We start from the raw sequence: 26,370 nt of genomic DNA, 5'->3' as shown, positions 1-26,370 counted from the left end.
AAGAATAATGGGTTAATTTAAGTGTAAGAGCTAGTCAGTAATAAGCCTGAGCTAATGGCCAAGCAGTTATAATTAATATAAGCTTCTGAGTGATTATTTTATAAGTGGGCCATGCGGGGGGGGGGGGGGGCTGGCAGGACCAGAGAAACCTTCTTCCTACACTCATGGCTTGTCCAGCCTACTTTCTTATACACTCTGCCTGGAGGTGGCATTGTTTACAGTGGGCTGGACCCCTCTACATCAGTCACCAGACAAGAAAATACCCAATGGACTTGCCTACAGGCCAATCTGATGGAGGCATCTTCTGAGTTGGGGGTCTCTCTTCAGATAACATGCTTGTGTATGAACCAGAACCAAAGCAGCCCACTGCCCAAACTGTTGCTGTTCCCATTCTCTGTGTTCATGATGGACAGCTTCATTTGAACACACCTCTGACTTTGCTTGGTATGTTTTAAAAATGGTCAATTCCCAGGTGGTCCTGGGGATTTCAATAGATGGTTATTACCTTGCTTTTCTAGATGGGGTGGGTGGTCTGTCTATCTATCCATTCTCAACAGGCCTCATCATATAGCTCTGGCTGGCATGGCACTATGTAGACCAAGCTAGCCTGGAAATTAATAGAGATCCACCTGCCTCCGCTTGGTGAATGCTGGAATTAAAGGCCTGTGCCTTCACCCCCCAGCCCTTGTCTTCTTAATAGTGTGAATGTGATTTACTTTCAAGTAATCCTGTAAGAGAAAGAAGTAGAAAAGGAATGTTTGCTTACTGCTGTATTCTCTAGCTAAAGCTCACCTTCTCTCCCATGTTTGCTGAAGGAACAGCATCAGGCCTTCCTGTACCAGCTGATGCAGCAGCAGCACCACCCACCTGAGCTCCAGCAGCTGCAGCTCCCTGGGCCCACACAGATCCCCATCAACAACCTCCTTGCAGGCACTCAGGCTCCCCCACTTCACACAGCCACCACCAACCCCTTTCTCACCATCCATGGGGACAACACAAGTCAGAAAGTCACAGTAAGTATGTTGTGTGGTACACCTCGGCAGGCAAGGATCATAGTGACAGAGATGGGTGCTCTTGAGCCAGTATTTCCTTCATAAAATCAGTTGTTGTAGCAGCTGGGTATTGTAAACAGAGGGTCTGAGCCAATTTAATTTACATGTCCCTTAAGTATACCAATTTGATTTGCACATAAGGATGAAGGCCATTTGTAATACAGCGTTTTCTGAAATGTTTTAGTTGCAGGATGAGACAGCCCAGTCAAGACACATTCTTTCTTTTTTAAAAAGATAAATAATTTGATCATAGAATTTTTCTCCATCTAATAATATATATGTTTTATTATTTTGTTCCAACATGCTTTTTAAAATGGAGTTACATATTTGATGTGGTAAATATATAAAATTAGGGCAATATTCCAAGCTTTCTACCAGATTCCTTAAAACAGTAAATTACTGTGCCAGAGAGGTGACTGAGTGCTTTCGAGGGCACCCAGAGCACCCACGCTCAGTCTCCGGCACCCACAGCCACAACCACTCAACTTCAACTCCAGAGTTCCATGCCCTTCCTTCTCTGGCTTCCGTGGGCACCCACACACATACACATAAACCCACAGACAGGTGCATACACATAAGTTTACATCTTCAAAAAATTAATTGCCATCACAATTTTAATGGAATGTAAGATTTAAATGGATTGATTTTTATAACTTGTAAGTCATAGCATCTCCCCTTTGGGGATTAAAGTGGAGATAGGTGTGGCTCACGAACAACCAGCACATAGGAGCCCTGTTTTAGGGCTGTTGCCTTACGTCCATTCTCCCCTACCCCAGTTGAGGACAGAAGGCCACTGCAAGAGATCCTGGAGGCCAGGGGGTCGGGCGGGCACAGGACTGGAAACTGGGAGCACTGCTGTTAGCGTGGTCCGCTGCTTTGAGAGTTCCTCTTGTGGTTTAATTTTCACCTATAGAAACATTGGCTTTCATTTAGTAATGAGTACTGGTTCAGAATCTGGGCTAGTTGAGAGTCCTTTCTGTTTGTCCCCTTGCTCTGCCTGCTTCCTGAGTGTGGGCACTGTCACCATGGATCGTGTCCCCTTTCCTCATCAGTGACTCTGTTTATTTGGACATTTGATACCATTTTCTATGCTTTTGCTTGTGGATATTTTCCATATTTAAAATAGAGTAATTATAAGCTAGTTTTTCCCAAGTTATGCAATAGGACGTATTTTTAATGAAAGAGCCACAATAAATAATCAGAATAGCCAGGCAGTGGTGGCACACGCCTTTAATCCCAGCACTCGGGAGGCAGATGCAGGTGGATCTCTGAGTTCCAGGACAGGCTCCAAAAGCTGCACAGAGAAACCCTGTCTTGGGGGCGGGAGGAGAATGAGAATAACCATCTTCCTGGGGTGTTGGCACATGCCTATAAGCTCCTTGGGTGGCTGAAGCAGGAGAATCATCAGTTTGAGGCCTGAGTCATATAGAGAGACCTCATCTGTCTATCTGTCCGTCTGTCTGGGTCTGTCTCTCCCTCCTGCCACCCCATCTCAGATACAGTGTCTATACAGTTCTGGATGTTCTAGAACTCACTGTATAGACCAGGCTAGCCTCAAACTCAGAGGGATCCACCTGCCTCGGCTTCTGAGTGCTGAGATTAAAGGCATGTGCCACCACTCCTGGCTGAGACCCCATCTTAGAACAAACAACAGTGTCAACTGGAAAGCTGGGCTCTGAGGGAAGTCATGGAGTCCCTGCAGGTCCCCGGGTCCATGGAGTACAGTTGTTGTCCCATCATTAAAGTGATAGGTGGGACCCCACTTCTTACAGGCAAGAGGTAGAAGAGGTCAGCGCTTAGGAAACACGCCACAGTAGGGTCAGAACGATGGCTTTCTTAGTCCTTACAGACACCACACCTCTTTCCTCTTGTGGACAGGTGTATGTGGGAGCCTTGGGAACTGCGTTCACGGACAGGCACACCACCTTTAGGCCTTTACATAGGCCCAGTGTGGTGTTTTTAAAGTCTTAGAAAATTCGTGTTCACTATGCTGAAAAGTAGCTACCTTCAGGGTAAATCAGAACATGTGCCACATTTTATCATCATAGTCCCCGTTAGAGGGTATTACCTCAAGGCTCGGCCAGAACTGTAAACACTTCTGATTTGTTTTGTTTTGAACCGCAGAGACTTAGTGATAAAACGGGGCCTGTAGCTCAAGAGAAAAGTTGACACTTGAAAAGCATCTCCTCGCCCCTCCTGCTGCCCCGCACTCCACCCAGCTGCTGCCCCGCGCTGCCCTGCTCTGCAGGAAGGTGGCGGGAGTGCCCAGGAAGGACGCCACACGTGCTCTTGTAAGGCTCCGGTTATTTTCTTGTCGCTTTGTTGCACTGAAATGAAATTCCTATATCCCCGTCCCTACCAAAGTGTTTGGACTTTGGAAGAAAAATGAATAGCTAACTTTTTTGTGAATGAAATAATTCACATGCAGAGTTTATGAACCCAAGAAAAATGTAATATGCTGAGTGCTCAGCTAGTTTTGTTTTAAATTGGAGACAAATAGTAAAACTAAAGACTTATTTCATTTGCAAACCACTTGGTTTTATTGTAAAAGTCAGAATATGAAGTATCTCATTTGGGATAGAGTGTGCTTACTCTCTGGGGCAGAGTTTTGAGAACTGTCCAGTTTCTTCTCCTGGAGTTCTGTCATTAAACATTGTGACTCTCCAGATCCTCAGCTGGGGCTTTGCAAATGTTGTTTAAAAAAATTCCTTTCTAATGACATTTGTCCCTTTGGTGATCAAATTAGGATGGGAACACAAGCTTCTGCCGACAGTAATTTCCTCTTGGAAAAAAAAATGCTTTTTCTTATCGTTAAAACCTACTTAAAAAGAGTTCTTGAGTTAAGCAAGTTCTAGGCTGCTGGGAGAACCAGGTCAACTGGAAATGTATAATTTTGTTCAGAAAGAGACACCAGTGTGGAAATTGCTGGTAGGGTCTGGCCTTAATCAAGTGTCTGTTGGGCCCTCCACAGATGAAGGGCTCTAGACGGCAGGGTAGCCCTGGGCCAGCAGCTTCCCCATCCCCTGCCTTTGCTGAAACTCCCTGCCACTGTCAAGAGCTCATGCAAACTGTTACCTGGGTATTTGTCCCCCAATGACTCACAAGGAAACAAGTGGATTTGAGGAGTCTATATAATCAACCTCTCAGAACTGCCTGTTGGAACAAATGGGCCACCACAGTTCCTGAGACCTGTCCCATAGCCTTTTGACTTTGGGTAGTCATGCTCTTGATTGTGACAATGTGGCAGACTGGTCAACAGTTGGGGGATAGGATCATTGATGTGTTTCTGAAATGCATGGCTGACTTGTGGAAAAGGCCCCGCTGCAGTTCGACCTCCACTGTGCTTAGCTGGAAGAACAGGCTAGCTCTGCAGGATGTCTCCGGGGACACTGCACAGTTCTTACCTCACTTCTGTAAATAAGGTTTGTGAATCTGTTTGTAATGTGAAAAATTCATAAGATAACATTGATATTTTGATTTGTAAGATTTCTACTTGGTAGATTTAATTGAAAAGTAAAATTAATTTATTTTTATATGTTCAGGGGAATTTTAAAGAAAGTCAAACCTTTTGTAGATAATTTAAAAGAATCAGTGTGGTTTATTTTACTTATTTAACCCACTGGTTGTTATTCTGTAACAATTTGTATAAATGGTAAATTTTGAATGTGCTGTTATTTTCCTTAGATGTAAAATTCCATATGTATTAAAATGTACAAAGTTTTTGTTAATAAAATTTAACGATGTTTATAACTTCGTGCCCTTCTTTTTTTGGAGAGGTGACTATCCTAAACCCATGGACCCTTATGTGTGCACTGCTCCAATACGTGGGTGTGTTTGTTGGGAGCATCAGTATAGTACTGTCTTGGAGTTGTCTGACTTCTGGGGGCGGGGGGGCTGTGCAGATCATCATGGGGCACATTAGCTGTGTCCAGAGTGGCAGGGGATTGTGGAGGGGAGAGGGTGGGGTGTCCAGAGATGGCAGGGGATTGTGGAGGGGAGAGGGTGGGGTGTGCAGAGATGGCAGGGGATTGTTGGGGGAGAGGGTGGGGTGTCCAGAGATGGCAGGGGATTGTTGAGGGGAGAGGGTGGGGTGTCCAGAGATGGCAGGGGATTGTTGAGGGGAGAGGGTGTCCATAATAAGAGGAAGGAGAATCTGCTCCAGAGGAGATGTTTGGTCATAGTACATTAAAACAAATAAAGCAGCATGCACACTTGACTGAAGACTAAGTTCTCTTGTTCAGAGTGAACTATAGGGCATTCTCTGAAAGAACACACGTGTGTTTAATGACTCTCGGGTCAAGGATGCATCAGAACACAGAGGTGCGTGTCATCTCTTCTCAGTAGTTTGGAGTTGAACAGAAAAATCCTTTCCTGGGTTCCTAACTATTGTATTTTAATTGGACGGGCCTCCTGTATCCTGGTCAACTCAACTCAGTATGTAGCTAAGGATGGCCTTGAACTTGTGATCCTTTTGCTTTTGCTTCCTGGGTGGTGGGGTTGCAGGTATGTACAGTCCATCTGGTTTATGTGGTGTCAGTACTCTCCTGAGTAAGCTCCATCTCCATCCCTGAGCTCCCAACTTTATTAAGGACTGAATGTTAGGTTTTTGGAAAGAGACAAATGAAAACTTGACTTTAGGAAGGCTTTTCTGTCAGCCAGATGTGGTGATTGACACCTGCCACCTGCAAACCCACCATCACCTGCTGCTTCAGAGGACTGAGGTTCAGTTCCCAGCCTCTACATGGTGATTCAGTTATCTGTAACTACTTCCAGGGCTTCTGGCACCCTCTTGACCTCAGGCCACAAGGCACACAGGTGGTACATGTATTACGTGCATGCAGGCAAATACCCAAAATTGGAAAGAAAACAAAATTTTTTTTAAACAGGAAGGCCATGTCTGGTCTTCAGGAAAGGAAAGGAAAGGAGGAAAAAGAGGAAAGGAAAGGAAAGGAAAGGAGGAAGAGGAAAGGAAATGGGAAAGGAAAGGGGAAAAAGGAAAAAAGAAGGAAAGGAAAGGAAGGAAGGAAGGAATACTGCTCATAGCTTTGTGGATAGTTTCTGGAAGCAGAGGTCCTGACTTCAGGGAGGTCTCTTTGCTATTGCTAAGTGGGCCATGTGTTTCTAACTGGAAATGCACAGAGACAGGTACAGGTGGGTTGTCAGAATGCAAGGTGATCCAAGTTCAGGGCTCATCTGGGCCACTTGAGATCCTCTCAACAAAAAACCAACAGGAGAAAGAAAATGAACCAGCCCCCCGAGAACCATCCTTCTGTCTAAATTTAAACAAGCCTTTGACGAGGTGGCAGCGGACCCTGGAGATGGTAAGCAATTCCTTCACTCCTGAGCTGCGTCCCCAGCCAGGAAGCTCTGTAAGTCTGAGGTCCAAGTCATATTCCAGTCTCCACTTCTCTTGCCTGGTGATTGCAGCAGGAGCGAGGACACCCAGCACCTGCCCTAGACACAAGGAGACTCCCGTTACTCTCCACAGGCTTGATGATATCCGTATCTACACATACCTGTCTTCAAACAGTTTCCCTGTTCCTTACAGTTAACACATTATATATACATAGATGTTTTGGCCAGTTTTTGTTACTTGAATAAAGTGGTGTACATGATTTAGTTTAGATTGTAAGAACTGAATTTTGTTTGCTTCATTCTCTGGTCATCCTGTATGGTTCCCAGCACATGGACACCTGGGCTGCCTCTGCGGAGGTTCTGTGGGGCTTGGGAGGAGGAATGGGGTGGGGGGGCAGGAGGGTGGTGGCCTGCAGCCTGGAGCCTGACGGAGGGCAGGAAAGAGACTGATAAACATGTTGCTAAATTTCTGTGAACGTAGCTGAACATGGGAACCCGAGAGGCTGACAGGAAAGCAGTGAGCGGAGAGAGGCAGAGATCAGAAGAGAAGTATTGTCACTAGGAAGGAGCCCAGGAAACTCCTGTCAAGTTACTCTGCACTGGCCTTCTGCTTGCTGCAAACTTGGATCCCTGGAGCAGCCTGCAGGCCTAACCTGGGTTTTCTAGTCTGGGTCACAACTACTCCCCTGAGGCAGGGTCCCTCCCCACCTGAGAGGCTGGCATGTGCTGCCTTTCCTGCAGCGCCCGCTGGTCTTCACGTAGCCCAGCTTTGTTGCTGGTTTTATGGATTAGGGAGTCAGTGGTCTAATCACGTAAGGCCACATAAATGTTTCGTAAGAATTATCTGAGGCAGGTGATGTCTGTCCTCCCAGTTTTCTGTAGCTGTCGGGTAGGGTTTTCCAGATGGAGCTGCTGCAGAACTTGAGACCCCACTGCAGCAAGGCAGCCTCCTTCTTCTCCGGGGTCCCATCGGAACCTGGGTGCAGCTGCATTGGCCCTGCACTAGTGTGGGCCAGGATGTGGAGTGTGTTGACCTTGGCACACGAGCATGACCACAGAGCAGAAGGAAGGTCTGGCAGTTCAGACGGGCAGACACCGAAGACATAGGAGGGTTGGGATGACTCAGGGGAGGACTCAGGGGAGAACATGTGGCGGGTCTGGGTGGAAAAGCAAGTTTGGGTCCCTTCGGGATCCTGAACCCTCAGTGGCACAGACTCCATATCAGTCAGGAGCAGCTTTTGAATCCATCAGCTTGTTTTCAGTCTCTCTCCTTCTCATCCCTGTGTATTAGTTACTTTTCTCTTGCTGTTACAAAGTGTCACCACCAAGGCAACTTCTAGAAGGGAGGGATGGTTTGGGGCCTGTGGTTCCAGAGGTGTGAGAGTCCGTGATGGCCTAATGGAGGTGATGGCCACAGACAGGAGACAGAGCTCACTTGAAATGACTTGGAACCTCAGGGCCTGCCCCCAGTGACGTACCTCCTCCAGCAAGGCCGCACCGCCTAGTTCTCCCCAAATAACCATGAAGTATGGGTGGCTTAGGGTCTCTGTTGCTGTGAAGAGACACCATTACCATGGCAACTCACAGAGGAAAACATTTAATTGAGGTGGCAGCTTACAGTTTCAGAGGTTCAGTCCATTACCATCCTGGTGGGTGGGACATGGCGGCATGCAGGCAGACATGATGCTGGAGAAGGAGCTGAGAGTTCTGCATCTTGACCTCAGGCAACAGGAAGTGAACTGAGACACTGGGCATGGCTTGAGCATATATGAGACCTCAGAGCTCACCTCCACAGTGACACACTTCCTCCAACAAGGCCACACCTCCTAATAGAGCCTCTCCCTATGAGGTTATGGAGGCCAATTACAGTAAGACTACCACAGTGGACTGAGTATTCAAATGCCAGACTTACGGGGGAGGGCGGACATCAGGACCACCACACCCTGGCTGGTCTGGAAACAGATCATCCTACCATCTAAGTTCTAGGATGATGGGCATGCGGCACCACACCCAGTTTCATGGGGTGCTGGGGATCAAACCCAGGCCTTCATTAATGCTAGGCAAGTACAGCCCCAGCCCAGAATTTGGGGGCATTTACATGTACTTAATTCACATAAAAGAATGTGAGCCTGGAAAATAAAAGATGACTTCTGGTGATTTTCTCAGCCTGAGAAAAGGCCATGGGTGCAGTAGCTGGGTGTCCAGTGATGTGAGCAGGAGTTTGGAGGTAGGGAACCGGGACGTGGCTAACTAGCCGAAAAGTAAGGGCCCAACCGTGAATGGCAGGCCGAGCCTGACGTGCCCTAACGGCTCCATGAGTGCTTCCAGAGCAGGGGCCTGCAGAAAACCACTCCGGGGTTTGGTCTCCTTCAACAACAGCCCGTAGACGGCTGAAAGCAGCAGGAACAGCACTGGACCGCAAGCTGGAGGCTGAGGCCAGAGTGCATCATGGCCAGGCCTGGGCCCGTAGGCCTGGCTCCCTTGTGTCTGCCTGGGAGGAAGAGTTGGACAACTGGCTTCCCAGGGCTCTTCCCTGAGGAGCTCGTGGCCTTCAGGAGGCCCGCTGGGCCTGCTGACCTCTGTCGACCTCCGGTCTCGGAAGGAGGGGCTGGCGAGGGTCCCGAGGAGGGGCTGGCGAGGGTCCCGAGGCGGGGCTGTGAGTGTCCAGCCACCCTTGCCACCAGCTGTATGCAATTCTGTAATCGTGTGCACCTTGGGGTGCCTGAGAGGCGCTGGATATCCCAGGTGGGGAAGGGTTGGGGGAGCTGGCTCCCTCAGGGTAGCCATGGGAAGCCGCCATCCCTGCTGGGTGCAGACCTTCCAGTGGGCCTGCTTTTAAGGTCACCTCTGCGCCTATCCATACCCCTTCCCGTTTACTGCTCCCTCAGTAAACCTAAGGAGCTCAGTGGTTACCCGGCGTGAACTTCCGGTTTGTATTCATACAAAAAAAAATCTTTAAGAAAAGCAAGAGATTTTATTTAGAGGTTTTAGGTGACATTTATTTGTGTGCGTGTGTACACGTGGGCTGTGGGTGTAGGGTGTGTGTGTGGTGGTTACAAACTCGGAGGTCAGAGGACAACCTTTGACACTGGGTCTCTCGTCCCATCACGTGGTTCCTGCACTTGCTGGGATCGTCAGCCAGTGACTTTATCCACCCAGCCATCTCCCAGACCCCATATTCTCTCTCTTGACAATCAAATTTATTTGCCGTCTCTCAAATTCTGCCTGATGTATCTGTTTGTTTTCTCCTTGGCTGGCTAACAGGAGCCCTCGAGGTTCTGGCACTCCAGCCCGCTCCCCTGGGCCACTCAGCCCTCTCCCCTGGGGCACTCAGCCCTCTCCCCTGGGGCACTCAGCCCGCTCCCCTGGGGCACTCCAGCCTGCTCCCCTGGGCACTCAGCCCGCTCCCCTGGGGCCCTGGTTTCCTGCTGTAAGAGGCAGGCTGGGTGCTTTCTGTGGCCCTTGCACACACAGGAGGCTTGGGATGCACTCTGCCTTTTGACAGCCAATTGAATCTTCTGTGAATCCCTGTGGAACTTCGAGGGGAGAGACACGAGTCATGTCCTGACCAGGCACGGGTCCTGCAGCTCACTCATGCAGTAGCTTCTTTGGTTCTTCAGTAGGTTATGTAAAATGGAAGCCCAGGACCAGGAAACAGGACAGGCTTGGGCAGCCTGAAGGAAACGGGCTACCAGGAGCGCCATGCTGGCCCAGGAGAACCTCCAGTCGCCTCGGGTAGCAGCAGCCTTGCAGGAAGGACGAGCGTGCTTATGTCTGGAAGGGCAGGAAGTAGCCAGGCTGGAAGCAAAAGAGGTCTTAGCCTACCTACCCTCAGTAGCACAGCTGTGATCCGATCAAGCTACTTCTGAACTCTCCACCCCCACGCGTCTGTCTCTCACCCATTCTCCCAACTCCACTGTCTGCTGAAGGCCAGGGTGATAGTGGCACCAGGGCCCTGTGGGTATTCGGGGACAGCCCTGTCCCCTACAGAACTTTGTGTCTAGAGAAGGCAGTGTACCCTAGGCCTCAGCTCTTCAGCCACACCAGTGAGTGCCCTGGCTGTACTGGTGGGCTGTACTGGTGGGCTGTTGGGATGGCCGGGTTCTGATCGGAAGTGGGCGGGAGCAGTACGCTGCCTGCATCTCCGTGCTGTGTTCATCCTAGTTGGGATTGTACCAGACCATTAACTCACTGGCAGGTAGTTATCTGCCTCTACCATAGTCCATTGTGAAGTACCAGCAATGGAGCCCCAGGCCTTCTGCATGCTAAACAAGCACTCCAGTGTTATGCCACTGAGCCACATTCCCAACCCTGGTCCCACTTTTAACACCAAGGACCATAGGCAAAGATTGAATTTCCAAGAGGAATTTTGTAAGCCAAGCTCTTAAAATCAAAACAGGGTGGGGTAGGCCAAAGATGTGATGTGCAGCGATACCTACTTTGTGAAACAGATGAGAAACAGGAGAATTTGGTTTAAATGGTGAGCTATGTCCCCTTCAATTCAACACAATATTTCTGAGCAAGGACAGAAAACCCAGGACAAGTTTTGATTTGTATTGCAGATATCAATCTCCGGTGAGATAGACAGCTGTCAGAGGTTTTTCTCCCCTTTTCTAGGATCTCTCCTCACATGATTAACTGTGACCTTTGCTGTGTAGGTTTTGGCTTTTAATGGTCTCATTTGGCATTATTTCCTGAGTGACCCTTTCCTGTCCCTGTATCCTGATGTGATATATTGATGATGTTAGCACCTTCATGATTTACCAGCTGGGGACCAAGCCTTCAACACATGAGCCTTTTGAGGGGGCAGCTCATATCCCAAACTGTAATAATATCAGACAATGTAGATGTATTTCCCACACTGTAGGAGATTCCTTTGAATAATGCTGGAGTAGAAGGGAGATCAACCTTCAAAGCCATGGCATATGAAACAGATTGTACCTCCATAGACAGCAAGAAGAGGTGATTTAGGCTAGGATCTTGGAAGCATTTGGATTAGTGAATCACACAAATACTTGCAGGATATAAATGAATTGAGTTTTGCTGTTAGGTTTTTGGCCTGTGCTGGTGAATAGAGAAGAGAAAGTCACGAGAAGAGAGTCTAGGGTCTGTCTCAGTTACTGTTCTGTTTCCGTGATAAGACACCATGACCTATAGAAGACACCATGACTTATAGAAGAAAGAATTTATTGGGGGCTTACAGTTTCAGAAGACTAGAGTCCAAGACCATCACAATGGGGAGCATGGCAACGGGCAGACAGGCATGGCCCTGGAGCACGAGCTGGGAACTTACATCTTAATCCACAAATATGAGGCAGAGAGAAAGACACTGGAAATAGCCTGGGCTTTTGAAACTTCTAAGCCTGCCCCAAGGCCACACCTCTTCATCCTTCCCATACAGTTTCACCAATGGGGAACCAGGTATTCAAATGTGAGCTTATGGGGTCCATTCTTATTCCAGCCACATTGACACCCCACCCGCATACAGTCCTCCACAGGCCAGGCTGAAGATGCCCATCCCAGTTCTGGGGTCCATCAGCAGTGTGGCTGTGAATGCTCCTTGCTGATGTGGGACTCATCCCCTGCAGACTGTCTCCAGCCAGTTTCCACCTCACTGAAGGTAAGGTCTTGATGCCCTCTCTTCCTGCAGTCCAGAAGTCTCTGCTGGCCAGGTTTCAGTGTGTATGGGCCCATGACACTTTCCTGAGTTTTCACAAGTGCTGGTTACAGAAGGTCTGGGGCTCTTTTTAAAAAATGGCGCCCTTCAATGTCTGGCCCTTTTGGGAGTGTGTCTCCTGCTGCTGAGGTTTCGGGCAGTGATTTTCCCAGCACCTTTCCTCCCCCCTGCCATCTGCAACATTCTCTCTTGTTTATGTCAGGGTTTCTCTATATAGCCTTGGCTGTCCTGCAACTTGCCCAATAAACCAGGCTGGCCTTGAACTCACAGAGATCGGAATATCTCTGCCTCCCTCTGCCAGATTAAAGGCATGCACCACCACCTGGCTTGTTTTGTTTTTTTGAGACAGTTTCATGTGTCCTTGCTATCTAGCCAAGTGCGACCTTGAACTACTAATTCACATTGCCCGCACCTGCCACGTTCTGGGGTGACCGACGTGTGCTATCCGTTCTGGCTTTAAAGCTAACCTGGTGGGCTTCACAGTGACTCATGTGACAGCAGATAGGTTGCTCAGGGGGGCTCTCACCCCCCTACTTTGGCTTGTTCATTTCAGGACCAATCCAGGTACTAGATCTTGACCACTAGGTGGGACACGATCTCAGGCCGGGCAGGAGGATGGGGGCTGCCTGTTTTCTCCCTTCTGAGCTTTACCCCCCCCCCCCAGTGTCCCCAGGGGAGCAGAGTAGGAGCAGAATCAGCCCTTCTGTGCATGCTATTTCAGAACGTTGCTAGCACACCCTCCCTCCATCCTACAAGAAGCAATCTTCTTTTCCAGAGTCGGCAGAAACCCCTCCCTAGTCAGTCACAGTCCAGACCAGTGCTGGGACCTCTCAACTTCACAGCCCACAATGGACTTTCAGGGCCTCCATGAAAGCTGCCTGGGGAGGCTGCAAAGGGTTCCTGAAACCTGAGAGGACTCCCGCAGACTTGGCCTGTGGGGTCACCACTGAAGCTGACCCGATTTCTAATAGCATGTGCCTCATGGACGCCAGCTCAGGAACGAGGATCTGATGGGAAACCAGAGCAGAGACTCAGAACAATTGTCTTAGCCACTATCTGGAAGTTGGCCTTATTTTAGGACCATTCATCAGCGCGAGGGGCTTTTAAACTTAAGGGTGAAATAATTGAAATCTGTTTTTACTAAATGCCTACCCTTGATCAGGTGATGTCGTTGCGATCTCACAAGGCCTCACTCGAGCTCCACAGCCACTCTGGGGAGTGGAGGGACAGCCATGCAAGAGATGCAGCCAGGTAGAGGGCCTGACAGAGGTGGGTCCCACCCAGGATGGACCTCATCCAAATGCAGAACTTACCAGGGCCCACCCAGCCCAGGTGTCTTTGGGTGTCAGATTTCCTGAAAGAAGGGGCACCTCAGAAGCTGCGGCTCAGGTCAGGACACTGTCATCTCTACCTTGGTGTTTGCAAATAAAATCAACTCAGATCTCTTGTACCTGTCATCATATGCTGGGTGGTCAGAGGGCACACTGCGCCTGATGGGTGTGGGATGTAAGTGGGAACCCCCACCCCTACCCCAGTCCTCCTTCCAAAGCTGCATGCAGTGGGAGCCGGCACCATGTGGTCCTCACTCCTTTCCTCACTGGTCTAGATCTGGATTCAGACGTGAGTCTTTTCACTCTACCCTTATTTAAACCACATTTGAGGAAGCAGAGTTGGAAACCGGCCCGATGGCTTTAGTGACAAAGAGCTAGCGTAGTAGGCAAGGTGCGGTCTCGTCAGATATTAGCACCCATATTTTGTAAACAGTAAGTAGCCCTCATCAGACACTAAAGCAACTTGCCCAGGTCGTAGGTTAGCTGAAGGCAGCTGGGTCCGGGCTCCTCTGAGGTCCAGTTCTGGGCTCTCCTTCCCACTGGCCTCCTGGGTAGCCTCAGAATGAACACAGCAGCACACAGGCTAGGGATTCTGGGGGCACCAGGGAAGACTGGCCTCTGAAGACTGTGTACATTCAGGGAGTCTATCCATGGATCCAGGACCCCCAGGCAGCGATGTGAACTGGAGGGAGCCTATGCTGGCCTGTTAGCCTCACAACAGAGTAAAACTGAGGGACAGTCAGGAAATTTGGGTGACATGCAGAAACGGAAGACTGCTCTCGAGAAGCTAGGTGCTGACATCCCCAACTAACACTGTATTATACTATGCACAATTCTGTTCTTCCAGCTGAGCTGGAGCTAAAAGTGAGTGACACAGCCCAGGAGATGTTTCCCATCTCCTGCTAGGAGTGGCCACGCTGAGAACAGACCCCAGCATGTATATGGTGGTTGTGGAGAGGCCTCACAGGATGTCACGCAAAGCATGGCTGCTGCCTAGCATCTCCTCTCAAAAGGGCCCCTGGCTGTTGTCAAGTGTGAGACGGACCCATCCACTGTTGAAAACACAAGAATGTCCTATACTCAAAGAAATTTCACATCCATGGAGGATGGTGCAGGACTGGGATCACCCTGGTGAGCAGCTGTAAATGGTTCAAGGATGGGGTCTGGGGATGGGGTTGGAAGGTCCCTCTCATGGGGGACATTAGGCAGGTCTCTGTCATCTAACAAGGGCAAAAAGATTCCACATGGTAATTCCAATGTCTCCCTCTCCTAACTAAAAAACAACAAGGTAGTGGAGAGCGTAGGAGGAGACTTGCTGGCTTACATACACCTAAGTCGGAGTAGAAAACTACGGAGGGAGGGCGCTGGTGGAGGTGACTGGCAGGACACAGGGGGAACTCCCGGTGAGGACAAGGGACTCCTGGGCCCTCTGTTTCCCAGGGTGTCGGTACCTGGTGCTACAGAAGGGTCACGGATAGTGCAACTGGTTGGGTTGGTGCTCAGGTGTGTCCCTTTTGGAGGTACCTCCCGCTGTGGACCTCAGCCCTGTAGGGTACTCTCCCCTGCCTCTGGGGGACAGTAGTCTAGTACATGTTCTTGTTTGGTCCTACAGCAACCTGACCACCCTTCAGCATTCAGACTTCCTCTGGGGAATAGCTCTTTCTAGAAAGCCCAGATGGGCACAAGGAGCCATGCTGGAGGAGGTAAAACACCAGTTGTATTTTAGAAAGTGCTTCTGGAGAAGGGTCTCACTATGTAGCCCTGGCTGGCCTAGAACTCACTGCACAGACCAGGCTGATCTCAGACTTGCAGCCCCTCCTGGGGGCTAGGATTACAGGTGTGTATCACCATGTCCTGCTGAGATACATTTGGTTACAGAAAGCCAGAACCTTGTACAAGGAACCACACAGTTCAGAGCACTGTGATGAAAGGGTGCTCAGAGATGTCACACGCTGCATGATAGATAGGCCTGTCGCTGGCCCTCATCCAGGACAATCTACTTTGTTTCTCCCCGATGCTTGTCTGCCCTAGATGGGTGGGGGTGGGATGGGACCAGCCTGGAACGTATAGTGGCCACTTCAGAGGCCACCAGCTCCCAGGCAGGAGCCCTGGGGGAGAGCTGCTGGCCCAAGACTGGCCAGCCCTCGGCTTGGTCTGTGGAAAGGATGGGCGACAGCACTCCTGGGTCCTGGCTGTCTTGTGTGCCCACTTCTGCCAGGCAGACGTGGTCTTCTCCATGTCTCCATGGTCCCTTTTCCACTCCTGCTCCAGGACACAAGCTGTTCAGCTGCTTTTCCACTTTTCAGCTGCTGCTTTGGAACCAACTGAGTCTGCAATGCAGTTCCCACGAGGTTAGAGGCGTGAGGCTTCCGTTGTTGTCTGAGCTCAGGGAAGGACATGACTTCACCTAGCTCCATGTTCTCCTCGTGTGGATGCTTACAGGGCAGAGGTGACCTTTACCATCATATTTCAATCCTTAAAGAAAAGGACACCTTTACAGACATCAAATCATTTTCCTTAAATATGTTCTGGATACTTCCCTGCTTTTCTGGTTACATATGCTGCATGTACCAGCGAGTGACAAGTTTTAAAGGCATGCTTGGTAGATGTGACAGTTCAAAGAGAAGAAGGCTTGAGAGATGTCAACAGGACAACAGACGTTAACCTAGACACCTAGAAATGGACCTTCGTCTCGGTTCCCAGAAACCTCATGCTCTGTTAATTCAGATACTTTTCTGAACCAATTAAGATGGCCTCTCTGCTGTCTGCCAGCCAGGTTGAGGTCAAACTGGTGTATCTCTATGAGTGACCTTGGCTCACTGCTCAGTCCTAGCAATGAATTAACTGTGTGTTCTTCAGTTGCTTGTTTTTTGAGACAGGGTCTCACTATGTAGTCCTAGCTGTCCTGGAACTCACTATGTAGACAAGGCTAGCCTCAAATTCACAGGGATCCTCCTGTCTCTGCTTCCTGAGTGCTGTGTGTATGTATGCCACCACACCCAGCTCCTTTGGCTACATTGTTAAGAGAGTATATTAGGTTGGAATTCTTCCATGTCAGTTCATTCACATGCTCCCCTATCTGCCTGGCGCTAGAACACCGTTGGAAATCTCCCAGCAAAGTAAACTTTGTACTGAGGGCAAGTTACATCTGCAAACACCCCAGCCATCCCCCAAAACACAAGGCCTGTAAACAGCACCACAGAGCATCTATGATTGATTGATTTTGATTTTTTTTTTTTTAAACTAAGGCACATGACGTTTAGAAATACTGAGGTACAAAATGTAAATTACTGCATGAGATTTCTGAAGTACTCATTTAGAAAATGATGGCACACAATCATCTCCGGAAGCTTCAGCTTTTAGCTTGTTTTTTCTTTTGGACCAGTTCAACCAGCAGCTTGTATCTAGCAATACAGTCTTCCTGCAGGAAGAAAAGAAGAAGAGGTGCAACAGTCATTTCCATGGGTCAGTGCCCCGGTGTGGTCAGCTCACCGTGACCTAATTGCTGACTAGTGCCCAGTCCCAATGGCAAAGCCTAGTGTTCATTTTCTTTGGAACCTTCTGGATCACCCCGGGAAAGCCCAGCTGGTCCCAGGCAGATCTGGCCAAGACGACGGTGCTGAGCATGGGGTGATGGTTTGACAGTCCCATCGAGATGGCGTCCACTCCTCACCACAGCCCAGTGCAGAGACACTGAGACCTGAGCCAGCAACGCTCTCCTCCTTTGGATGGGCTTCTCCCTGGTGGCTGCTGGAACCTTCCTCTGTAAGTCGCAGCACACAACTACCTGGAAGGTGGTCAAGTCTTCCTCACACTCTCCCCAGTCCCACCTGTCACCAGGCCATCAGGGTACAGAATGGCAACCTCAGGACTCCCATGTCTTAGCTCCCTTGCGTGGAACTAAGCCCAGACAAGACCACGGGAAGGGCCTCGCTGTCCTCAGGTGGGCACTGGGTGTATTTTAGAAGCCAAGCTCTTTCTTTTCCAGACTACCAGTGCTATGCTATTGTAGGCATGCTAACCCGGGGTCCAGAGCAAATGACTCTTGTTCTAAACAGGGTCCTTAATCTGGTGCCTGGGAGAGGGACGGGTACCCGCCCTCCTGGATTTCAGTGCAGCAGTGTTGGACTAGCCTCTCTCAGTGAGTGCCTCCCCACATCTCAACACCACCCACCTGCTGTGGGACGTCTTTCTCTGTGCTGTGAATATGTGCTGTTCCCATTGGTTAATAAACAAAGCTGCACTGGCCCATGGCAGGGCAGGATGGAGCCAGGTGGGAAAATGTCAGAGAGACAGAGAGAGGAGGAAGGAGAGGGGGAGACGCCAGACCGCTGTCTAAGGAGCGACATGTAATGGGACACAGGTAAACCCACGGAGCACGTGGTGACACATAAATAGAAATGCGTTAATTTAAGATGGAAGAGCTAGCTAGCAAGAAGCCTGCCATAGGCCATACAATGGTAATTAATATAAGCCTCTGAGTGATTATTTAATAAGCGGCTATGGGACCACAGGGCCAGATGGGACCGAGAAACTTCAACCACACCCACCCATGCCTTCAGAGGTCAGCGCAGCTGTGGCCAGTTCCGGCATTTAACCCTCAACAGGAGAGTGTGGGTCATCCTGAGCTGAGCAGGCAGTGGTAAAGTGTCTCCTGACGGGACCTGAGCTCCCGCCACGGCAGCTGGCGTGAGGTCACCTCAGTCAGGGTGGCACCACTGGTCAGTGGGCAGCCGTCCTGCACTGCCGTGTGGGTCTCAGCCGAAGCTAAGGGAGGCCTTGGGCCTCCTCTCGGGTGGAAACAGGAAGGTTCCAATCCCCCTCTGGGCTTCCATTCTGAGCAAAACTCAATTTATCACACATGTAAATGGCTGAGTCTGAGAGAAGTTAGAGAAACTTGGAGAAATAATTACTTCTGGCAGACCAACGGGAGAGACTGGGAGACTCTGTGCTTCCTAAAGAGATCAACTGTTAATGGTCTAGTTTTCTCCCCAGAAACTCTCAGTTTCATCACATAAAGTAGGTGACAGATAACTAGGCCTGTGCAGGCAGGGACACGCATGGCCACAAGCTAGGTTTTCCAACATAGAATTTCAATTAAAAAATAAGTATGTAAATGAGCATCACCGTGCCCAGAGGCCACTTCTGATTCCTCTGTGCTCCACCTGAGCACAGCCTGCAAGGAAGAAGCTGTGCTGGGGAGAAAGGCTGGCTTTGGAAAGATGGAGGAGCTCCATGAATGACAGGGAAGCCAAGCCTGGCTCTCAGCAGGGCACGTCTTCCTGCTTGCATTTGAGAATGATGTGTTAGCAGCTGCCTAGAGCTGAAGATGAGGGTCAGTTATCAATGGCCTAAGTCCCAAGAGTCAGTCAAGTGTCAAAGGCCAACTGTGTGGCAACCTCACATGAACACCCAGCCTTCAGCTGGTGAGGCACCACCATAGATCCCAAGTTCAGAACTGGGAGTTACCACGACAGAGTAGAGTTTATGTTAAAATATATATATGTGTGTGTGTAGGTGTGTGTGTGTGTGTGTCCACAGATGCCCCTGTATAAACAGGTACACGTTCCACATTACCACATCTATAATAAACTATGTATTACACTGACGTGTGTGTGTGTGTGTGTGTGTGTGTGTGTGTGTGTGTGTGTGTGTGTGCGCACGCATATTTGTGTACCTGAGGCTAGAGCACAGCTGTGAAAGTTGGGACAACTTGAGGGAGCTGGTTCGTTCTTTTCACTGTGTGCATTCCAGAGACAGACGGACAGACCCAGTCATCAGGCTTGATGGCAAGCACCCTCTCCTACTGAGCCATCTGGCCAGCCTGAGTTCTACTTTAGTGATGGCATTTCTTTGAGCAGAAAGGATTTCTGCCTCAGTAGTGTGCAAGTTCACAAGCTAAACGGAGACTGTAGACGACTGGACTGTGAGACACAAGGTCCAGTGGCTGGGGCGGGGGTGGGGCATAGAAAAGACGAGAGCAAGCAGGGGAGCAAGCAGGGGAGCAAGCCACTTCAGAGGGGGTCCCTTGTTACCCACCTTACTCTTAGATGGGACACATTTGGCTATTTTGTCCCAGCGGTCCGAGGCCCCTTTTGGGTACTGCTGTAATGCCAGTTCCAGAAGTTTCTGCTGACTCTGAGTCCACGCCTCCTCTGTAGCCCGAGTTCTTTCTTTCCTCTGGTTCTCTTCGTCACTGGATTCATTTTGTTCTGCTATGTCAAAGTCCTTTTGCCTCTTCCCTCTTAGCTTCTCATCTGGCTCCGCTCTGGGCACTGCCTCAGCCATTCTGGCTGACTTCCGCCTCCGAGGCCGGGCTTCTGTGGCCACTGTCTCCTGCTCACCCTCAGCAGTCTCTGGCCTCTCATCCTCCATGGTCCCTGCTGAGTCCTCCCGCTGGGTGATGATGTCATCTGGCAAGGCTGTGGCTATCTTGATGGGCCTGGAATTCTGAACATTTGACTTCAGTTCAGAGAGCCTGACCATTCCTAGGAAAGAGCCACAGAACACAGGAAAGAGGCCACCGTGAAGTCAGGCAACCAAGAGCATGCACCACGATACACCAGGCAATGGGCCAGACATTTCACACGCATTGCTTGCTTTCCCTTTTACACTATCCACCCCATTCTTACAAACAAGGGAGGAAGTCTCTGAAAGCAGCAGGGACAGGGTTGTCCTTGTCACTGCTGAGGGATCAAGGGTATGGATGGCCAGGCTGTGATCAAAGAACAGGACCTTTTAGAGAAGGAAACCTGATGCTCTTTAGACAGGGGAGGGCATTCTCTATAACCTAGGTTTCCTTAGTTCTATTAGCATAGTTAAACTAAATGAGGCAAGCGTAGCACTGTGCCTCCTCTGCAGGCAAGCACACAGATGAACATTCTAGTGACTCTCAGCAGAGCTCTCACCACTTTATTTCTTGTGCATTTATGGAGGCCAGAGTACACCCTGTGGGGCTTTGTTCTCTCCTTCCACCCTGTGGGTCCCAGGGATTGAACTCAGGTGGTCAGGCATGGTGGCAAGTGCCTCTACCTGCTAAGCCATCACCCCAGCCCAAGGTGAATTTATTTTATTTTATTTCTGAGATACGTTTCTCTGTGTAGTCCTGGCTGTCCTGGAACTCAGAGGTGCACCTGCCTTTACCTCCTGAAGAATTCACTCCAAGGTGAAGTCTTCAATGCAGGGCAAGGATCTTACTAAGAGGTTAAGCCTTTTACCTCACAAAGGCAAACAGACCCACAGGAACAAGTTGTGACCAGTCTGCACTGGGACACTGCATCGGCAGCAGACTCTAACCGTGGGCTCTGACATGATGTTCCACAGCACTCCAGGCCACTTGCTATGTCTCCAAGGAACCATATTTAAAACCTCATTTAATTCTACTAACTTTCAGCCTCAGTTAACTTATTTTTGTGTGTATGTGCTTGCGTGTGTATGGGTGTGTGTGTGTGCGCGCGCGCGCACGCATGCATGTGTGCCCATGGGTGTGGAAGTCACAGGTCAGGATCAAGTGTCTTTCTCTAGCAATCTCCATTGTTTCCTTCTCTGACCCCGGAGCTCACTAGTTCAGCTAGAACAGCTGGCTAACAAGCCCGGGGGCCTCCTGTCTTCAACCTGCCCACAGTGACGTCCCAGGTACACGATGTTGTACTTAGCTTTCTCTCATGGGTGCCAAGGCCTGAACTCGGGTCTTCATGGCTGTGTGGCAAGCACTTTACAGCTGAGCCGTCTTCCCAGCCCGAAGCTTTCCCTTTGAATAGCTAACTGAGGATGCTGGTTGTGGGTCTAGCCTTTTTGTCAAATGTAGGTAAACCTTAAAATATACTTACTTTAATTCATGGATTATATCCATGTACCAATCAATAATACATCATTTAATTATGAAACATACCAAAGGAGAAAATCAATATAAAGATGAAGGTGAAAATATTACTATATATATAGTTTGTTAGTTTACTAAGACAGGGTTTCTCTGTGTAACAGCCCTGGCTGTCCTGAAACTCATTCTGTAGACCAGGCTGGCCTCAAATTCAGAGATCCACCTGACTCTGCTGGGTTTAAAGGCTTCCGCTACCACACTGAGCTTAAAAATGTTTTTGAAGTAAACTTTACTCCTTGTCAAGAATGTTGAATTCTTAGTCTCTACAATATACATCACTATCCGCTCCTGAAACTCTCATCCGAAGCTCCACTTTCCTTGGGGAAGAGGCAGGCTCTGGCCTGCAGTTTCACCAGCCCGCCCTGTGAGTACTGGAGCGTGGATAAAAAGGAACAGAACTCAAGTCCCAGCAGCCCTCCAATAGTTCTCGGTAGTCGGTCCACTCAATAGACGGCATGCAGACAGCATTAGCATACTGTCTAATGGTCAGTCACCACTGTCTGGTTGCAGACTGACAGACATACAGTTGGAAATTTCTTTACCTCACACATCACAATAAGAAAGTGACACTGGCTGGGTATGACAGGAGAGCTGTGCTCATAGCCAGACTCTGTAGTGGTGGCTGAAGTGTGTCCTTTGTTATCATTTGCACACGGCCTTTCCTACCTAGCAGCACTGTCCACCACCACAGGCCTAAGTTCACCTTGAAAGACCTGGCAGTCAGGACTCACCCTCCGTATCTGATGCCACTGCAGACTGAGTAAGCTTCTGAGCTGTCCTTACACCTTCAGGAAACAAAACACTGGGCTCATGGATGGCTCTGAAGGTGAAGGTGCTTGCCACTAACCCTGCCAATCTGAGTTTGACCACAGGACTCAGATTATGGAAGGAAAGAACAGATCTCACCCCTCCCAAGGTTGTCCTCTGGCTTCTACATGCACAAAGTGGCACACACACAAACACATGCACACATACATACATACAACAGGAGAATTAGAAGGAGTGATATGGCCGGGCGGTGGTGGCGCACGCCTTTAATCCCAGCACTCGGGAGGCAGAGCCAGGCAGATCTCTGTGAGTTCGAGGCCAGCCTGGGCTACCAAGTGAGTTCCAGGAAAGGCGCAAAGCTACGCAGAGAAACCCAGTCTCGAAAAACCAAAAAAAAAAAAAAAAAAAAAAAAAAGAGTGCTGTGGCGGCGGCTTGGCACAAAGGGGCATACTGTAAGACGACAGCTGTCCTCAGTGCTGTCCACCTGTGGGTGGCCAGCATCAGCACGATGTCTCTCTCCCCTGCATCAGAACTGTCTCTGCAGTTCTGAGGCCTTGGGCCAACAGGAAGAATCAGGGTACTAGCTGTCTTCTAGGCAGAAACTGCAGCCTCAGATAAACACGCAGGGATGCCAAATGGACTGCTTTCTCACTCCTAAGTGAAATAATGGTACCACAGACATTTCACTGACAGTATTGACAAAACAGGTGGGAAAGCACGTGACACTGCACACCAGCAGGTTGGCAAGTGAGCTCCAAAGTCTAGTTATTCTGGTCCTTCTCACCCCAAGCAGTCTCTTTCCCCTCAGAGCTGAGGACTGAACTCAGGGCCTTCAAAGTGCTGAAAGGCTGGGTGAAATCCCCAACCCCCAAATGGTTTTTCTAATTTTTTTTTAATAATTAAAAATTTTAGTTTATTTGATATGAATGTATGTGTGTGCACACATGCCATGGTGCATGTGTGAGAGTCAGAGGACACTGTGAGTTCTTTTCTAACCCTGGGGTCCTACAGATTAAACTCAGGTTGTCAGCCGTGGCAGCAAGTGAACTTTTATCTGACAAGCCACCTTGTTACACACATCAGCTGTTTTTGCACACAAATGTAACCCCCTCAACACACACTCACACATGTACATATATATTTTCATGTAGTTAGTTCAGGCTGGACTTTGTTATAAGTGAGAACGACCTTGAACTCCTAATCTTTCTGCCTCCACATCCTAAGAACTAGGATGTGGTGATATTTGTGCTGAAATGTGATGATGTTAATAAAGCTTGCCTGGAGATCAGGGGAAAGGCCAGCCATTTTAAGTAAACACAAAAGTCAGGCAGTACAGGCCCTTAATCCCTTAGCAGGCAGGAGCTCTGTTTGTTCAAGGCCACATTAGGGAACAGAGCCAAGTTCTGTTCCTTTAATCCCAGTACCAACCAGAGGCCTGGAAGGTTTGGACAGACAGACAGTGACAGAGCTGTGTAGGAAGAGGAAGTGAGGTAGCTGGGCTAAGAGAGCCAATGAGAGGGCAGAACAGCAAGGCAATAAACACATGGGTAGACAGGAAGTAAGGCGTATTTGGAAGCCGCAGAGTTGGTGAGGTAAGGTTGGCTGGTGGTTTTCCCTATTTCCCTGATCTCTCTAAGGCTTTCACCCTATATCTGGCTCTGTGTTTTTTATTTAGAAAGGCCATTTTAGAAATCCAGCTACACTAGGATGACAGACAGGCACACATCACCACTTCCAGTTACAATCATTTTGGCCACAAAATAACATTAATAATAATATAATATAATATAATATAATATAATATAATATAATATAATATAATATAATATAATATAATATAATATAATATAATAAATATATATAGAATATAAAAGATGCATATAAATAGATGCTTTCCTGCAATTCAAATATATTTCCAAATAGTTACTTTCACATTCATTGCTAAAAAGTCACCTTTGTTTCCCTGAAACATTTTATCTTAATATCTGGAGCCAAGTTTAGAACTTTTATTGATAAAAGGTGTGAAATTTTAATTCATTAACTTTTTAAAGTATTTGGTTAAACTACTTAGGTGCCTCTGGATAACATGGAACAGTCCCAAGCTTGCTCTCCCTGTCATTCAGAGAGTACCACTCTCTGACACAGAGGTGGTGAGGTGCGAGGTTGTCCGAGGCTGTAGTGAGCTAGAGGACGCTCAAGTCAGCTCAGGAAAGCAAGGCCACTGCTAAACCCTGCTGCCTCTGACGTCTCAGCCCATAAGGGACATCTGCTCTCTGATAACTGACAGGGAAACTCTGGCTTAATTCTGTAGATTAAATAAAAGAAACCTTGTTCATTCCTCACTATTTTAGATGAAAAATAAAGCAGGAGAAATCCTAGCATGGTCTCCCTACACTGCAAAGAACCCCCCCCCCCCCCCCCCGTGTGTGTGTGTGTGTGTGTGTGTGTGTGTGTGTGTGTGTGTGTGTGTGTGTACAGAAACACATTTTTTTCAAACACAGGGTCTCATCTAACCCAGACTGGCTGTCACTTTGAAGTAACGGAGGCAGGTTTCCCAAGTACTGTGATTAAAAGAACTACTTTGTATACCTCACTTTGGAGAACAGTTTCCTAATTCTTTTTAAAGGAAAGCTGGGTATGGTCATGCCTCCAGAATCATAGAGCTACTCAGGAGGCAACACAGCAAGAGCCATGAAGATCTACGTCAATCTCTTGCTGTAACTGCAGTTGCTTTTTTTTTTTTTTTTTTTTTTTTTAATGGCTTTTCGAGACAGTGTTCCTCTGTATAGCTTTGCGCCTTTCCTGGAACTCACTCTGTAGACCAGGCTGGCCTCGAACTCACAGAGATCTGCCTGGCTCTGCCTCCTGAGTGCTGGGCTGGCTGCAGTTGCTTTTCAACATCCCAGGTTTTGGAGAAACTTGGCAGTAGACTTCCTTCTTGTGATATACCACTGTCGCTTTCTGTCCCTGTGCCCAGACAAATCCCTGGGGAGGGAGGAAGCTGACTACAGTCTTTCCTGATGCTAGAACACCACATACTGAACGCTTTCTGAGGAGACTGGGATCCCCAGGTATGCTAACACTCTAAATCTTTAAACTTACTAAATATAAATTCTCAGCATCAACTGTGTGTGCAGGACCAGACTGATCCAGTGTCTATGACAAACCTCTTTCAGAGACAGGACAGTAGAGGTCTCTGGGCAAACTGCAATCCCTGATATTTAAAGATATTATTACAAAAAGGGGTTGATTGTGAAGAAACCTTGTCAGAGTAGTCCTAAGGTAGACTGAATCTTTCAGTTGCTGGGATACATGGAATAAAACAGGTAAGGTGGGAACTCACCTGGGGAGCAGGTGACTGAGTCCTTCAGTTCCTTGGCCTTGGTTGTCACCTGTTTAAAAATATAAAAAGCAAGACCCCTTACTTTCCACATGCCTTGTAAACTGATTTTTTTTTTCAATGTAAGGCAGATGTAAGGGAACAGGGGCCATGGAAACCATAAAGACTGAGGAAGGCTTGAGTGAATGTGCATTGTTGACAGGGTTATCAGCTGTCAAGGCCAGCTCAGACTCATGGGAGTGGTCAAGCCTTCCTCCTGCGTGCAAACAATTGAATAGAGTGTGTCCAAGCTGTCAACGGCAGCATCTTCCTCCAGGACATTAGAAGCCTGGGAATGCGCACGTACGGAGACCTCCTACTGGGACCATCTAAGCCCCACCCCCTTGTGCTATCCATAATAAATGTGCTGAGATTCCCAGTGGTTGCACTTGTTGGGCTATTGCGTAGCTGGTGTGCTCTTTCAAAGCAAGCATAATGCTTGTGATCCCAGCTTTTCTGTACGTGTGTCTGTCCTTGCTTTATCCCCCTCGCCACTCCCAGTGAGGTCCAATCCTAGTCTTACTGAATATAGCACCACAGGCCAGCCTACTTATTAAGGAAACCTAGGCCCAAGAAATGAAACATCTTGCTCTAAAACGCCCATCAAGAGTAGAATCAGAACCCAAATCATTTTACTAATTTTACTAGATTGCTTCTTAAAACAGTTTTAAAATAGCTGTGCAAATGGATCACTCTTTTCACTTAGGAGTTCCAGAAACTGAGTGTATCTCTTCACTGGAAGATAGTGTAGAGTGGGCATAGTGGGGGGTGGGGTAGGGGGGGATGATGTTCACGCTTATGATGTTATAAGAGTCTCCACACACTAAAAAGAAACCCAAGATCACAGAAGAGTGTACCAGGGGGACATCTTTTGATGGATCAAGGTATATGGACCCAAGAAACAGAACAGATTCATCTATGAGTGTGA

The 26,370-nt window shown here is 48.6% G+C and overlaps 2 protein-coding genes and 1 long non-coding RNA gene across 37 annotated transcripts in view; 2 read left to right on the top strand and 1 right to left on the bottom strand.

Annotated features, from left to right (window-relative positions):
- Positions 1–4,802, top strand: part of Mllt10 (MLLT10 histone lysine methyltransferase DOT1L cofactor) — a 171,156-nt gene extending 166,354 nt beyond the window's left edge. For all 32 annotated transcript variants that reach the window (XM_076572632.1, XM_076572663.1, XM_076572664.1 and 29 more), the window contains 2 exons: positions 816–1,013; positions 3,177–4,802. In XM_076572632.1, the coding sequence (XP_076428747.1) occupies positions 816–1,013; positions 3,177–3,221 (243 nt within the window). In that variant the 3' untranslated portion in view covers positions 3,222–4,802. The remainder of the gene's footprint in view (positions 1–815; positions 1,014–3,176) is intronic.
- A 6,903-nt stretch (positions 4,803–11,705) lies between these two features.
- Positions 11,706–13,525, top strand: LOC143273376 (uncharacterized). Its single transcript, XR_013051451.1, has 2 exons — positions 11,706–12,027; positions 12,860–13,525. It is a non-coding gene; the product is annotated as an uncharacterized LOC143273376 (long non-coding RNA).
- Positions 13,526–16,623: 3,098 nt separating this feature from the next.
- Positions 16,624–26,370, bottom strand: part of Dnajc1 (DnaJ heat shock protein family (Hsp40) member C1) — a 201,702-nt gene continuing 191,955 nt past the window's right edge. For 3 of the 4 annotated variants that reach the window (XM_076572676.1, XM_076572675.1, XM_076572677.1), the window contains 4 exons: positions 25,407–25,455; positions 22,026–22,079; positions 19,455–19,903; positions 16,624–16,836 (listed from right to left, as the gene is read on the bottom strand). In XM_076572676.1, the coding sequence (XP_076428791.1) occupies positions 16,768–16,836; positions 19,455–19,903; positions 22,026–22,079; positions 25,407–25,455 (621 nt within the window). In that variant the 3' untranslated portion in view covers positions 16,624–16,767. The remainder of the gene's footprint in view (positions 16,837–19,454; positions 19,904–22,025; positions 22,080–25,406; positions 25,456–26,370) is intronic. The other variant, XM_006978723.4, reaches the window with a different exon arrangement.

The sequence above is a fragment of the Peromyscus maniculatus genome, chromosome 5 (genome assembly GCF_049852395.1).
Source record: "Peromyscus maniculatus bairdii isolate BWxNUB_F1_BW_parent chromosome 5, HU_Pman_BW_mat_3.1, whole genome shotgun sequence".
NCBI classification, from domain to species: domain Eukaryota; kingdom Metazoa; phylum Chordata; class Mammalia; order Rodentia; family Cricetidae; genus Peromyscus; species Peromyscus maniculatus.
The sequence above is the reverse complement of the archived record's forward strand: the minus strand, read 5'-3'. Positions and strand labels throughout refer to the sequence as shown.